This window comes from Stegostoma tigrinum, chromosome 5 (genome assembly GCF_030684315.1).
Source record: "Stegostoma tigrinum isolate sSteTig4 chromosome 5, sSteTig4.hap1, whole genome shotgun sequence".
Taxonomy (NCBI): domain Eukaryota; kingdom Metazoa; phylum Chordata; class Chondrichthyes; order Orectolobiformes; family Stegostomatidae; genus Stegostoma; species Stegostoma tigrinum.
The window spans coordinates 26,055,425-26,072,038 of record NC_081358.1 but is presented as its reverse complement, the minus strand read 5'-3'; the positions used below and the strand labels follow the sequence as shown (position 1 = coordinate 26,072,038).

At 39.3% G+C, this 16,614-nt stretch overlaps 1 protein-coding gene across 4 annotated transcripts in view; it reads right to left on the bottom strand.

The window, feature by feature from the left end:
* Window positions 1-16,614, bottom strand: part of LOC125452029 (junctophilin-1-like) — a 125,584-nt gene that overhangs the window by 94,701 nt on the left and 14,269 nt on the right. For all 4 annotated transcript variants that reach the window (XM_059645859.1, XM_059645858.1, XM_048529916.2 and 1 more), the window contains exon 2: window positions 6,662-7,421. In XM_059645859.1, coding sequence (XP_059501842.1) covers window positions 6,662-7,421 — 760 coding nt within the window. The remainder of the gene's footprint in view (window positions 1-6,661; window positions 7,422-16,614) is intronic.

Genomic DNA, 16,614 nt, shown 5'->3' with positions numbered 1-16,614 from the left:
TTAATATGGCACTTTCCATGACCTCAGAACCAAGTAGCCTGATGACTAAACATTGATGGCAACAGAGGTTTGATAATCACAGCACTTTACAGCCGATGAGGTAGTCTTATCACTATCATACTATAGGAAACTCATCATCCAATCTGCAAGCTCACACAAGTATCAATACGATAATCTGTTTCTGTGATGTTGGTAGAGGGATTAATGTCAGATACAGATAAATCCTGTCACTTTCTTTGATAAGATAGTGACATTGGGTCTTTTCAATCGACCCAGAGAGCTAATTGGGTCATTTCCATATTTCATCTGGAAGACTGTACCTTCAACACTGCAATATTCCCCCTTCAGCTCTTGAATGGTCTTCTAATTCAGAGGCAAGAGTGGTACTAAGTGAGTCACAGTAAACAAGAAACTGTGAACAAGATTATTAAAGAAAGGTAAAGCAAAAGATGAAAGTATTGGAACTATGGCAATGAGATAATAATATTCAAAAGGGTTATGGACTGATCTGAATATTTTTTCAGCCTGCCATTTTTTGGGGGGGGGGGGTGTTTTAGCCCATTTACATTAAGATGGTTAATGGCTGTTCTGAAATAACAGGAAGAATTTTAGACAAAAGCCTCAGGCTTCACATGCTATTAACCCACAATAACACTCAAGACCCTGTGGCTATAAACATGATTGTTACAGATTGTTTGTGCTAAAATAGTTTAAGCAAGGATGGATGTTCTTTGGTGACCTATCCCAGGTGTTGGGCACATGATATTTGGAATTTTAGCATCACAAATAGGCTGGTTTAGGTTAAACGGTAGGTTAAAATGGCATAGAATAAAACCTGAAAATTGACCAACCAAATCAAATCTCATGCCAGTGTACAATGAGACACAGCCTCACACTTCCTGAAAGACGGAAAGAAACTGGAAGCTGATTATTTCAATCCAAACTTGCCACATACTTGCACATGGTTGCAGAGTAATGTTGGGAGACTGTTTGGTGTGAGGTATCCGGGGATGTGAAGAAGGAAAAAACGCTTGAATAAAACTATTGCTACCTATTGCTGGAAGCTAACGATGGTGTGAACGTAAACCAATTCTAACACTACAAAGCAAGCAAGATCAGGATATAACAGGGAATAAAATTTTATCCTCATGATGAAATCCCTTGCATAAATTTACACAGAGCATTGCCATGATTTGATTTATAAACTTTTATGTGAGGGCAAAAGGTTTCAAGAAGGAACTTTCTCAAGTGCATTAACTGGTATCAACAAAATATTCATACAATCCCAACAGTGTGGAAGCAGGCCATTTGGCCCAACAAGTCCAGAGCATCCCCCTGAAGAGCACTGCACCCAGACCCATTCCCCTACCTTGACCCCAACATTTTGCATGTCTAACCCACCTGACCCAAACACTCCTGGGTACTATGGGCAATTTTGCCTGGCCAATACACCTACCATGCACATCTTTGGACTGTGGGAGGAGATCCACACAGATATGGAGAGAATGTGCAGTCGCCCCAGGCTGGAATCGAAGCTGGGTCCCTGGCACTGACAGGCAGCAGTGCTAACCACTGAGCCACCAGGCCACCCCCACACAACTCTATAAAAAAACACAAAATACATGAGTTCTGTAACTCTCCAATGTAACTAATGCAGTGCAATCAACAGGATAAATCCTTTATAAAAAGTAAAACTTTTATGTTTTGCTGGGACTTATGCCACAGAATTTCAGGGAATCACCATTAAATGCTTGATCATTGTGGAACACAATTATTACCACGCAGCAGAAATGCGTATGGCAGAAAATGCCATGAGCATATTCTGTACTAGATGACAATAATTCAGCAGTGGAATCAATCAGCCTGATGACATTAATAAGAGCAGTAAGAAACATTGCTTTTCAAGTGTTCTCTAAATCAAATAATCAACTTTCTGGCTGTGGGTAGAATTTTTGACCATACAACATTTGTAATTATCATATGTCCCTGTTGGAATTTTGCACAAAATTATAAATAGTTTTTTTATTGATGTTCCGAAATATGACTAGTATGACCATACTAGTGACCCAAGTCTGATACAAAAGCAGACTCAGTATCAAATGCAAACAATAACTGAGTTTCATTCCTCGTGATCATTATTAATGGGCAGGTCCTGGGCCAAATTTCAAATAGTGTTGTGATCTCAAAATGTTTACCTCACAAACACTACTGTACTCGACACATACTATACTCCAGGCCAAAACCAATACATCATTCTCCAAATTTACCACTTACACGCCTCACTGTTACTTAATGTATGGAACCCAAAACAAAACCTGAAAACTTCAATGCCGTTTTCTTCAATACAGAAGTGTATGCTAACATTGTAAATAATGGTCCCTCGGTGTGATAAAGGGTGTTATATTATCATTTGGGAATAAAAGTAAAATATATTATGGTTTTAATTCTTTGAAAGTGACTTTTTTTGTTCCAAATGAACTAAAGACAATTTCCAAGAGAGCATCTCATTTAAGTTAATTGCCTCGATCCAATGCATAGGGAGCTAAGTGCTGAATATTTACAATACTTAGTTTGGGACAGGGGAGGGACTTTTGTGGTACAATGGCAGTACCCCTACCTCTGGGCCAGAAGGTCCAGGTTCAAGTCCTACCTGCCCGGAAGGAAGGTCACTGCATGTCTGAGCAGGTAAATTAAAATGACTGCAACATTGAGACTTAGATAATTTCTACTCAACACATTCAGAGATATTATTACACACCTCTGGACCAAGGTGGGACTTGTTTCTGGGCTTCCTGGCTCAGAGCTAGGGGCTCCACTGCATCACAAGTTGCGTTTTATGACGTACACAGAAATAGATGATTAAAGGTCAGAATCAGGTTTCAGTCTAAAAGAATTGTTTCAAATCAACAGAAGGGCAGGTTAGATTGCAGGAACCTCCGGGCTGAGAAACCTTTACACAGTCCCGGTAACTGAAGGGAAATGCACACTGTTAGGACTGGAAAGAATTCTCCAGACTGTTGGAGCTGGAAAAAGTCAGCTGAGAAAGAAATCTTAAAGTTAATATCAGAATGATCCTTCACTGTGTTTGAGTATCCATAAAAGATACCACTGGGAAAAGGATTAATTTATTTTACTTAAAAGAACAGAGGTAGCCTCATGTGAAAACGTTCAGTGACTGACCAACATGGTGATGAGATTGGAAACCAAAATAATTATGACGCATCAAGTGAGGGGCATGGATAGGGTGAATAGTCAAGATCTTTTGCCCAGAGTTGGGAAAGTCCAAATCTGGAGGGCATAGGTTTAAGGTGCAAAGGGAAAGACTTCAAAGGTAGCTAATGGGAAACATTTTCTATACAGAGGATGGTGCGATAATGGAATGAACTAACAGAGTAAGTAGTGGAGAAAGATAATGGGAACTGCAGATGCTGGAGAATTCAAGATAACAAAGTGTGGGCTGGATGAACATAGCAGTCCTGGCAGCATCTCAGGAGCACAAAATCCGACGTTTTGGGCCTAGACCCTTCATCAGAAAAGGGGGATGGGGAGAGGATTCTGAAATAAATAGGGAGAGAGGGGGAGGTGGACTGAAGATGGATAGAGGAGAAGATAGGTGCAGAGGAGAGTATGGGTGGGGAGGTAGGGAGGGGATAGGTCAGTACGGGGAGCGCGGACATGTCAAGGGGGCGGGATGAGTTTAGTAGGTAGGGAATAGAGGTGCGGCTTGAGGTGAGAGGAAGAACAGGTTAGGCAGGCGGGGACGAGCTGGGCTGGTTTTGGGATGCAGTGGGGGGAGGGGAGATTTTGAAGCTGGTGAAATCCACATTGATACCATTGGGCTGCAGGGTTCCCAAGCGGAATATGAGTTGCTGTTCCTGCAACCTACGGGTGGCATCATTGTGGCACTGCAGGAGGCCCAGGATGGACATGTCATCTAAGGAATGGGAGGGGGAGTTGAAATGGTTTGCGACTGGGAAGTGCAGTTGTTACTGCGAACCAAGTGTAGGTGTTGTGCAAAGCGGGCCCCAAGCCTCTGCTTGGTTGCCCCAATGTAGAGGAAACCACACTGTGTACAGCGGATGCAGTATACCACACTGGCGGATGGCAGGTGCAGAGCCACACCTCCATTTCCTACCTATTAAACTCATCCCACCCCCTTGAACTGTCCGTCCTCCCAGACTGACCTATCCCCTCCCTACCTCCCCACCCATGCTCTCCTCTGCACCTATCTTTTCCTCAATCTATCTTCAGTCCACCTCCCCCTCTCTCCCTATTTATTTCAGAATCCTCTCCCCATCCCCCTTTTCTGACGAAGGGTCTAGGCCCGAAACGTCGGCTTTTGTGCTCCTAAGATGCTGCTTGGCCTGCTGTGTTCATCCAGCCCCACACTTTGTTATATCAGAGGAAGTAGTGGAAGCTGATACTGGTAAAAGGCATCTGGATGAATATATGAGTAGGAAGGGTTTGGAGGGATATGGCCAAATTCTCGCAAATGGGATTAGATTAATTTAGCACAACTGGTCATCATGGATGAGTTAGACTGAAGGGTTTCTGGTGCTGTACATCTCTCTGACTATAAGAGACGTTTCGCTCAGAGATGTGACATGTCCACTGATAAAAATTCAGATCAACTTAGATCTTAACAGGACATATTTCAGCATTAATAGAGGGGCCTGATGCTCATTCAATCACATATTTAAAGGCTGATTTTATCATAATAAATTATCATAAGAATTAATAAAGAGAGAGCAGAGTGGAGTTTCTATTGAAACAATAAACGTAAATGTACAGTTCTGGTTGACAGACAGACTCCTGTTTTTATAAATGGATGACTAACAAATGCAACAGAGAAGATTGTATGAGTGGTATGCACAATGTCAATGAATGCAGTAGAAGCGGCAGAGAGAGAACTAGACATTCACTTCACTAGATGAGATCACACAATCCAGATGAGATCAGAACATATCTCATTTACAATGACATTTATTAATGCTGTCATGGTGAAAGGTAAATCAATCACTTTGGTTCATAATAAAGGTAGAGTTACAGAAAGATTACAACATGAAATGAGGTAATCCAGCTTGTTAGGTCCATGCCAGCATACTGAACAACATAGGTAGTCATATACCGAAAACAAATGCTGGAGATCACAGCCGAAGTGAAGCTCTGATGAAGAGCTGTCTAGACTCAAAACATTAGCTTGCTCTCTCTCCATGGATGCTGCTTGACCTGCTGTGATCTCCAGCGTTCGTTGCTTTCAGCACAGATTCCAGCATCTGCAGTAATTTGCTCCTGTATATAGTCATGTATATCTGTACAGTGAAATAATAATGGGAGGTTGAGGTGAGAGGAACATAGCATCCCTTTTGATTTTTCAATTAAAATCCTGAAGTCATAATAGCTGTAATGCTCCTTGAGCCTTTCCCGATATTAAATTAGATCATGGACCTGAGCTCTGTCGGTCTTGCTTGCTTTCATAAACCTAAATACCCTTAACAAACCAAAGTTTCAATTTTGAAATGCTCAGTTCATCCCGTCTTTTGGAAGGGATGGGAACTTAATAAGTTTAGATTTACAGTACCCTTCCAGTGAAGAAGCCCTGAATGGCCAACTCCAATTTGAAGCTTAAGCCCTGTTGTCTTGGCATGCCTTGGCTGAAGGAAATGACGTTGCACTTTCTAACCAATCAAAACCTTTAATTGCCTTAAAATAAGTTGATGTGTGGATCTTTCAATCTCCAATAATCACAATAAAGTACTGCATATATGTCGTCTCAAAATAATATCTCTCTATTTTCGTACGGGCAATTTCAACAAATAACATTATTGCTGCATCAGGAAATACATGGGCAGAGCTACAACTGCAATCATTTCACTAAAAACAAGAAAACAAAATAAAATTTGACACCATGTTTCATGAAATGACACAATTTGAAGGTAGCCAGACACACCTCATGTTCTTTAAAATTGTTCGATATTACTATTGGAATAGTGTTGCAATTTTCAGCTTATGTAAATAAATAGCGAACAATATCCTACACATTTCTCCACTTTGCTAGTAATATGCTTCTCATTTTCCAGATACATGGATTGGGAATGTCACAACTGTAAGTCATGCTGTACCACAAATGCATAGCTGGCGTAAAAACCTTGTCCAACAAGGGAAACTAACGAAGGATCCATTCCTGTGCACCAAGGTCCATTGGACAAAACAGTTTTAAAGCTAACCTTTAATAGACTACAACAACTCCTGAAAGCAGACTGAAGATTGCAAAAGGAGGTCAGTTCTTGACGGATTAATTACAGCAAAAGACGAATGCAAGTTTAGAAATCAGAATTAACCTTAAAAGAAAAAACAGTACATCGTTTTTGGCTGGATGGTGGGTGAGATGGAATTTAATTAGTGAGCAATCATTTTTTAGGAGCGTGGAACAAGTAAAACAGAAAAGAAAAAAAAAATGCAGGTTTTCTAAACCTGCATTGGTTCATTAAATCGTTATAATACGAGACTGTTCAAATAATTACAGGTTCGAGCAATGTCATTTACTATTTCCATCTTCAAAAAGTCGCGAACATTATGTACAATTCATATTCAAATTAATCAAGTTTAGAATAAATGTAGACATTAGTTGGACTGTAACCCACGCAATGTAATTACTCACCTTGAAGCTGCTATGTCTACTTTCGTCCTGGCAATTGCTGCTGCTCGATGTGCTCCTTCTGTTGCCCTCCCCACTTTTTCTTGAATTTTGCTGGTTCTGATGGGTATAAGGTGCTTTTTCTTCCCTCGGATCAAAATGTTATTTTTATATTTTCCTTCTTCCTTTGTGCCATCTGGAAAGGTGGTACATCCATAACCATTCCTTTGATTATTCAACCACTCCCCTTCGTATTTCATACCATTTGAGCGCTCACTTACACCAAACCCACTGCGTTTATCATTTTTCCATTCCCCCATGTAGGATTCCGTTGTGGTAGCATCAACATGGTCTTCCACTAGCAAATATTCAGAATCACCTTCACCAAAACTGATTGTTGAATTGGCATCACTATTTGCTGAACTTATTCTACTCATTGATGCCTCACTCCGAGCAGAGCTACGTTTGCTAGCCAGAGATGACTTGGACTCGGATCTTTTGAGCTTCAGATTTCCCAGAAGCGATCCTCTTCTGAAAAAGCCTTTCTTCTTCCCAGTCATTAATTCTGTGTCGCTGTGAAACGTGAGGACGAAGCCACCTCTCGTGCCAGCTGGACTATCTGCAGATATGTCATGTAGAATTGTGCCATTGCTCTGTTCACTTCGGAGCGATGCTAGAGAAGTGCGGAGAGGTGAGCGGATGACTGTGGCCATACCAAATGGTACACTCTGGCGTACACCATATCCATGACGCATTCCTCCAGCCCACTGTCCCTGGTACGTTCCTTCAAAACATGGATTGAAAATGAATTACAATGCGCATTGACTTAAACTTGAGCTTTATGAACCTAACAAATATATTTAACAGACATTTTGGGCCTACTTTTGATATTTGTTATTGTCCCTTTAAAGAAAAAATACTCATTTGCACATTTGCAGCTTTTCAACAATTTGTGAACAAATCATTCTAATTTGAAACTTGCAATGAAGTATCAACTTTTAGTGAGTTTTTTTGATGGAACGGTTATGCACACTGCATGGACAATTAGTGTTCTCAACCTGAATACAGTTTGCTTGTAAAGCCAAATATATATAAATTAAACAACTGAGTCTTTGAATATTCAATCTCAAAATTAGCATTAAATATCTGCCACATACCAAATTATAACTCCTTATTCATATTACAATAATTGTACATTAAAGATGCTCCAGATTTAGGGCAAACAAATTTATTTAAAAGTCATAATCTTGCTTTTGGCATAAAGTCACTCAGAATTGCTTATTGAATACAGGTACCAACAAAATAATCTTACATGACAATACTAAAAAAGGTCATATAAAATGCATTCATAGATAAGGAATTATATTAAACAAGAAATGAACATTGTAATATAGGTCAGTGATTTTGAGTGTTACTCTTGCTCAATACTGAAGTCAATCTGCTAAATCTACAGAACAACCCATTTTATCAATTTTTGTCTTTTGGAAATAGAAATCTTGATCAGATTCCCAGTAGTGTGCCACCCACAACGTAGTGTCTGTCTCAGTGGCAGAAAACAGATTGTTGCTGTTAGTGGACAAAGGATGCAGAAAGGCATTATGCAATTGCTGCTGGTGAGAGGAATTAAAGAGTCAGTAAAAATGCTCAGTTGGAGTTCTATATTCGCAGCAACCTCAACTGTGCAGACTTTGTGCAGCTAAGCTATCATTTTAGCTTCTTCTGTGTAATGAGCTGTTCCAGTGGCTCAGGCATATCAGTACCTTGCAAAATTTCAGCATATATCAAAGGTAAAAGTTCAAAATTTAAATATTGTCAAGACTGTACCTTTGGTTTTCACAGATACTAAGTAAAGATTTGTGACATCTTGAAGATTAGGAAATTAAAGTTTATTTGAAGCCTTCGGTATGTATAGACTTATCCTCATTGGTTATAATGTATAACTGCAGAATATCCGAAGATAAAATTAACTAAGACACTGGATTTGAATGAAACTAGAAAACTGCAGAAAGTAGAATGTTATGCAATACAACTCCACTGTTTGAAAGCAAAAATTAGCTTTTTCACTTCTGAAATTTTTGGAACAGTTGTGAATGGCGTTTACCTTAGTAAAAATATTTGGTAAATTTTTTAAAGCATTAGCTAGTCATATAAAATTAGAATATAAAAAGAGACTGCCCACAGTTACTAATTCTTGAGCATCACACAGTGTTCAACCTGGGCTGGTGTTTTGCAGCAAGCCAGTTAATTAGATCAAAAGCATTCAACATAAAGCAATACTTTGGCTAGAGCAGAATGGAATGGAGACAATATCCAGTAAAACATAATGTTGAATGCTTGCTAACTAAATATTATCTGAATAGCTGTCACTCAACTGTGAAATAACTCTGCTGAGCTTACATTTTCACCAAAACAACATGTTGGAAACATATCAAAGTTGTCATCACTGTACTTCTATTTTTTAAAAAGAATTATACAATCAAAACTGTCTTTCAGGGAGAATGATGAGTTGCCAAGTTGTGCAAGTAGCTCAGTATCTGTGGTTACTCCTATTCTTGTTTTCATCAGGCTGTAAAATGATCCCTAACATTGGATTGGTCACACAAATATCAATAACAAGGATTTACTGCAGTTAGCTGGACAAGTTTTAGTTCATCACGTTATTCCTACACTTGGCTAATTTTGTTACTTAATTAAAAAAACACATCTTGCAAAAAAAGGTGCAATTCTGGTTATGAAACACCACCTTCAGCAACTTTTTGTATGGTGTTAGACTAATCCTTTAATTTAAATAATAAAATTAGTATTGATTAGTATCATTTCATAATGTAGAATGCTCTGCTGCTCTATCAAACTCTGTAATCCTAACATACGATATTGAGATCTGAAGAAGAACACAGTGGAAGCTGATAACTTCTCCCGGCATTGAAGGGCATGCATCTATTTGCAGCTCTACCTTATAATCATCTTTGTTAACCCTTTCACAGCCTTTGATATTTCATACTGACCAACAGTCAGTCATGGTAAAAAGGAAACTTCCTCCAAATAATGCGAAGTCATTGCTTACAACCCCACCACCAACTCATTTTGCTAGTCACCAGCTGTCTCTCTCCCCTTGAACAATGGGTGAGACTGAATCAGATAAAGATGTACCCTTCCAGGTCCAGAAAATTTTCCATCTCAGTTCCAGTCTCAGCTTAGACTCTGCTGACACCCTCATCCATTCCTTTGCGACTAACTGGATTAATTATTCCTAGTCCTCCTGACTCCTCTCCCACTTTTCACCCTCCATAAATGTGAGCTCATCCAAGACTTTGCTGCCTGCATCCCTAATTTCACAAAGACACATTTAGCCATTCTTCTGCCTTTGCTGGTCCACCCTGGTTTTAGGTTGAACAACATTTTGATTAAAATGTTCATCTTCATTTTGAAATCCCTCCATAATATTTTCCCTCTTACTTTCGTGAGCCCTACAACTCTCCAGCAGCCATAATAGAATAACTGAGCAGATTTGATGGGCTAAATGGCCTAATTCTGCACCAATGGGATCGGGGCCATCTGTCAGACTGCAGACAATCCTCAAGGACAAGTAGCATGGAGGGGAGATGGGCAACATTGGGCCACGATGAAATAACTTGTGGAAGTTGCAGGGAGAAGATCAATGATCCATCAATCCCATTCAATCACCATGCTTAATCATGCATTTTAATAACTTGAAATCCCACACATCCGGTTTCTTCTTGAAATCAGTTGCTTTTCCACCAACCATGCCAATGAGATGTTTCATAAATAACTCCCCCTTCAGGAAAAAAAATTCTGCTTCTCCTTCTTGTATGTATTTCATACAGGTGACCACTCATACTTCAGATTAGCACAAAAGCTTGCTGGCATTGAATTTGTCCAAATCTGCCATGATTCTATCATTAATTAGAAAGGACTTTGCTCCAATTGACAATAGCACAAACCTATAATTATTTGGCTGTGATAGAGACTGGAGACTCAAAGTGAAGGTGAAGAGTCAGCAGCCTGAAGAATTAACTGTTTCTGATCCCAAAGATGCTTTCTGATTCTACTGAGCATTTCTATCACATCCTGTTTTTATAATTGGTGTTTGCATACAGTTAGAATAGACTTAACCTTTTATTCCCACAAAAGTGTTGACCAGGGCGCATGCACAACTGTGTAGCAAGAGGTGTGATTCGTTTGCATAGACTTCTCATGTTTCTGACACAATTAATGATGTGTAGAGTCACAAAAAATCAATGAAGAATTGACATCAGATTACTCTTGTATACACTAGGCAGTCAGTTACAAAGCTGCATTGACAATGGTCTGATAGCTGGAATCCATCAATGTCCTATCAACTGAAGAATGTCATCCAGTACTTAGTGGATAGAAGAGAAATGAATTAACACTGTGGATGAGTCAAAGTACAACTTCGGTACTCACATGAATTCAAAAGAAACAAAAATAAATTTGGTTATAAGGTAGTGGCATTCTCCTCACTGAATCAGTTTAAATTATGGGTCGATTGTGAGTTCAAATGCCACTCTTGAGTACATTATCTGGCCCTATCCTCGTGGCTAATACCGAGGAGACGCAACACTGTCAGGTGTATCATCTTTTGTGTGAGCCACTAAATCGAGGCCTCTCTCCGTCTCTCCAGGGTATGTGAAATATCTCATGGCACTATCCAAATCTGTTCTTCAGGGTGTCTTGGCCAATACATATTCCTCAAACAACATCACAAAGATAAATACTCCAGCCATTGTCCCATTCCTGTTTGTGGGATTTTGAGCACAAATTGGCTGCAATGTTTCCCTAAACTGAACAACTATACTTCAAAGATTTCCATTTGGCCATGATTTGGGATACTTGGGAGGCCACAAAAGGTGCAATATAAGTACAAGTCTTTTTTAATAAAAGCCTCCATATGACATTCGGATATCCTGCTTCTTCTCTTTTAAATTGTGAATAGAACATTTCACTAGGTTTAGTAATGGGCAACAAATACTCAATGGCATTGGATGTTATCAACAAGCCACATGGTCAGCTCCACATGTCCCACTTTAATATAAAAACTATTTTCCTGTTTACTCAATGGGGCTGTTTTAGAGATGCCAGCTGAACATCCCGGGACTTGTTATGTGAGGTCCAAATCCTTCACTGGCAGAATAATAAACTCACCTTGCCAGATGTAGTAAAGGATAAACAGTAGCCTTAGATTGCTATCTGATTAATGCAAGCATATGGGTGCAGATTTTGTATGAATCAGTCTGCTTATGAAAGCTGCTTTTTTACTACGAATACAGAGTGGAAAGAGGACCTAATTATTGCATTTGCTATTAAGGTATTTGTTGTTTCCTATCATGAGGCAAGAAGTAGGAGCAGGAATAGGCCATCTGGCCCCTCAAGCCTGCTCTGCCATTCAGTAAGATGACTGCTGATCTTTTCATGGATTCAGCTCCACTTATTGGCCTGCTCAGCATAACCCTTAATTCCTCTACTATTCAAAAATCTTTGTATCTTTGCCTTAAAAACATTCAATGAGGCAGCCTTTTGGGTTAAGAAGTTCCTCCTCAACTCAGTCCCAAATCTGCCCTCCTTTACTTGGAGGCTATGCCCCTCAGTTCTAGTTTCACTGGCCAGGGGAAAACAACCTCCCAGCTTCTATTTTATCTATTTCCTTCATCATTTTATATGTTTCTATAAGATACCCCCTCATTTTTGTAGATTCCAAGGAGTACAGTCTCAGTCTACTCAATCCCTTCTCATATGCCAACACCCTAACTCGGAATTAACCTAGTGAATCACCTCAGCACTCTTCCTGTGCCAGTACATCCTTTCTCAAGTGAGGAGACCAAAACTGCACACAGTAATCTATATGTGGCCTTACCAGCACCTTGTACTGCTACAACATAACCTCCCTGCTTTTATACTCCTTTCCAACAATCCATTTGCCTTCTTAATTATCTGCTGCACCTGAAAACTAAATTTTGTGATTAATGTGCAGGGATACCTTGGTTCCTCTGCACAGCAGCATGCTGCAATTTTTCTCCAATTAAATATTGGCCCATTTTGCTGTTATTCCTCCCAAAAATGATGACCTCACATTTACTAAAATTCACCAGTTTATTTTAAATAGGTTAATATATTCACCAAAAGACTTAAATGGAAGACAAATACAGCTATAAGTTCTTTCTCAACTTTGGGAAGTTAACGGGTTAGTGGTAAATGTTGACATACTGGTAGATCTTGGCAATGTGAATGCTTCAATTTGAAGATCCAAGAATTCTAATGAGATGTTATTCTGAAAACTGACAGACAGTATGAGTAATGATGGATCATTGATTTAGGAACGGGTAAGGAGTCGAAACTGGATACAACATGAACTACCTATGAGAAGCTATCCTGGTGTTGCAATGCCTACGTTCATGTCACCTCCTCAGTACTGAGCATTGGACAGCCCCCTTAAAGGGTAGTTCTTCAGTTGATTTGAGTAAATCAAATAAGCTAAACAGTATAAATACTTATTTATTGACACGGGAGAGATAGATTATTGTGAGGTTAGGAGTTGTGCATTTATGTTGTTTCATTTTGATAATAAATCGAGAATACAGATGGACTTCTGGTCTCCCCATTCACCAAATGGCTACAAGTGAAACTTGGTAACACAGAATAGTGGCTTTTCAAAGGAAGATTATAATACAAGCAGCTGTTGTGAAGAATGGCTGAAAGCAAGTATATAATGTTGGAGTATGATTATGACCTGTCTTCTCTGAATCCAAACCTTATGACCAGCGGAAAAACTAAGCGAATGTGCGGACTTGGGTTACATTTCTACCAAAGGGGAAACAGGTATGGCTTTGCCATTGTCACTTCCTAAAATAGTATAACCAGAAGCAAAATATTTTGAGAGCTAGACATTTGTCATTTGGCTATCAAATAATTTTTTCTTTTCCCTTGGAATAGATGAAATTAACCAGAAATTTGATGGATACTTACAGTGCATGGTCAGACTTGAACAAATTTTGAAAGATAGTCATCGCATGGACAGATGTCATGATTTTAAATAAACTGTACAAAAAGATTAAAGAAATTTTAATTGCAGGTTTCTTTGCTCAGTGCTCACAAGTAAATTACCAGATTGTGCTAAAGTGTCACATTTGGACCAGTTCCAGGGCTTCAACTGAGATGCAATTTTCAATAAGAGACTCCTTTTTCAAGCTGATGACTGTTGCTTTGAAACAATTCTAGGGAACCAGTCATTTTCAGCAATCTCAATGCAAAAATGGGATGTTCTGTGCTTTCAAAGGATGGAGGATTCCATGGCTGCAGCATTTCAAGAGTGACAAGATTCCGGATTCAGGCACTAGTACAAAGGACAAGTTACAGACAGAAAGAGGGAGAAATAAAGCACTTTCAGCAGATCTGGGCACCACAGTAGATGACCGGATTTGAACAGCAGTAACACCTACATGAATCTAAAGAGTGCTAGAGCTAGAGTGAGCAGGTCCCTCAGGCGTGACTCAAAATACAATTGCAGGATAAACTGCACAAAGCAGGATCACAGGTTTGTCAAAGTGACATATGACAGAGAATCTGGAGGCACAAGATAACAATGGTAAGTCTGAAGGAATTGGAGCAACCACAAGACTGATGCCGAGTGTATTAGGGCTTGACTTCATTTAACTGTGTGGCATAAGACAGTGACTGCACCCTAACAATGAGTGCAGTCGGTTAGATAAAATGTTTGATTGACTCTGTAATGAAGGTCGATGCAAGGTCAGGCAATATAAAAGCACTTCTTGATTTTGATTACAACACACTGAACTCACTCACTAAGAAGAGTAAAAAAACCAAAAGAACTCCTGGCAAATCTGTGCAGAGAAATCAGAGTTAACTTTTTGGTCCAGTGACCTGAAATAAGGGTCAGTGAAAGAAGGGTCGCCGGACCCGAAACGTTAGCTCTGATTTCTCTGCACAGACGGTGCCAGGCCTGCAGAGACTTCCCAGCAATTTCTGTTTTTGTGAACTTAGAAGGGTGTTGATCCCATGCAAAATTGCTGGGGTAAGTTACTTTATTCATAGTGATACAGTCTCTAGTGAGATATCCAGGAAAAAAAAAGAGCAGAAAGGAAACGGAATAATTGAAACATGAGAAAACAATTTCTGGAAAGTCAATGGATCTAGAGTCTACCTATTAAGTCATTATTGTATTCCATTTACAAAAAAGTTAATGTTTCTAATTAGAATATTAGAGAGCTGTTAATGGTAACAGGTAATCATTTTGCCAAGGGGAAAAACCTTCTTGTCAAAGGTTAAAAATCTTGTCAGAAGATGCAGGTGTGGTTCTTGAGGAATGTCAAGGTTTGTTGAAGAGCTGACTTCAAAACAAAACAATATAAAAGCTCAGGGTCTGAATAGAGGCAGGCTAAGTAGTCATGGTACACAGGACAGGACAATTACATCTACACACAACCTGCCTGCAATGTGTACTCAAGTGATGTAGGCTTTAAACTGGTCCACTGAATGGAGAGTTATGACAGATTATTGTAGGGCATGCAGGAAAACACATGAGCAAGTTTAAACGTGGTTAAATGTTCAAGACGACCACCAATAAGTGAGGTCCATGGACTGGCAAAGTGCTAGTTCTAATAAGGGATCTGAGAGTGACGCTTCTTTTAAAAAAACAATCATATACCAGTGAAAGAGAGAATCCAACTACACAAGACAGAGATTTTACAGTCATTGTTCCAAAAGACAATAAAGTGCGATAGAGGCTTCAAATTGAATGTTGCGCAGTGAACACAGGGTTACTGAATAGTTTTGAGATTGGACCAGAAGTAGAAATACTCATGACTGTGAGGATTTGATGGCTGCCAATAAGCTAGAGAATAAACTAAAAAGAGACACAAAACAAAAGTACTTAAATAATTGGAAGAAATTTTGGGTTTGGTCTGAAGTGACAATATAGGCAACAACCAGCCTTAACACAGTTATGCACTGAAAAACTGCATGTAGATGGGACTTATGGTTACGGGAAGGGTTACTTGGGCTTTGAAGAATGACTCAACCATACAGATATTAGCGTGGACTCTCACATAGTTGACAAAATAAGGCTGGAAAACTTTTTAGTTCCTTTAGCAACAAATTTACAGGAATGTAGATCATTGATGTAAAAGCCACGCTTCTGCAAGAAGAAAGGTCTTACAGCCAAGTGACTCTGAAATCGTTTTTAAAGGCAAATGATGCAGAAGGGATACTATGGCAACTAAATGAAAAGGTTTATAACCTAATTGATGCCTTGAGTGCACAGTATTTTTCACAGAAATCCTCAAAGTAAGCTTCGTTTATCTAAGAGCAGAGCCTGCAATGTTTCATTGGCTCATAAAAGGAAACCTTTCAGGCATCTTCAAGATCCATGATGACGATGTCCTATGCAGTTGTAGGATTGAATTCAACAAATATTAATCAATAAGATTAAAGCAGAACTTAAGATGGGAAATCAGCTTTTAAACATGCAGGTTTAAGCAGAATAGATATGCAGTATCATTGAAACTGAATCGGCAATCCTATTTTGAGAGTTACTCCTATCCCAGTCAAGTGTGTTGGATCATGCAAACATACAAAATTAGAAGCAGAAATAGGCCATTCTATCCTTAAAGCCTGCTCTTCCATTTAATAAAAAGATGGTTGATCTATTTGTGTTCCCAATTCCACATTCCTGTCTGCCCTGATAACGTTTAACTCTCTTGTCTAACAAGAATCCAGCTACCTACACCTTAAAAATACTCAATTACCCTGTCTTCACTGCTTTCTGGGGCAGAGAGTTTCAAAGTTGCCACAATTTTAGGGAAGAGAAGAATCTCTAGCTAAAATTGCAACCCCTAATTTTAAAACTGCGTCCCCTAGTTCTTTCCATAAATTGCTTCTTTTAACGATACAAAGAAACTATAAACATACAATCCGTCATCTTT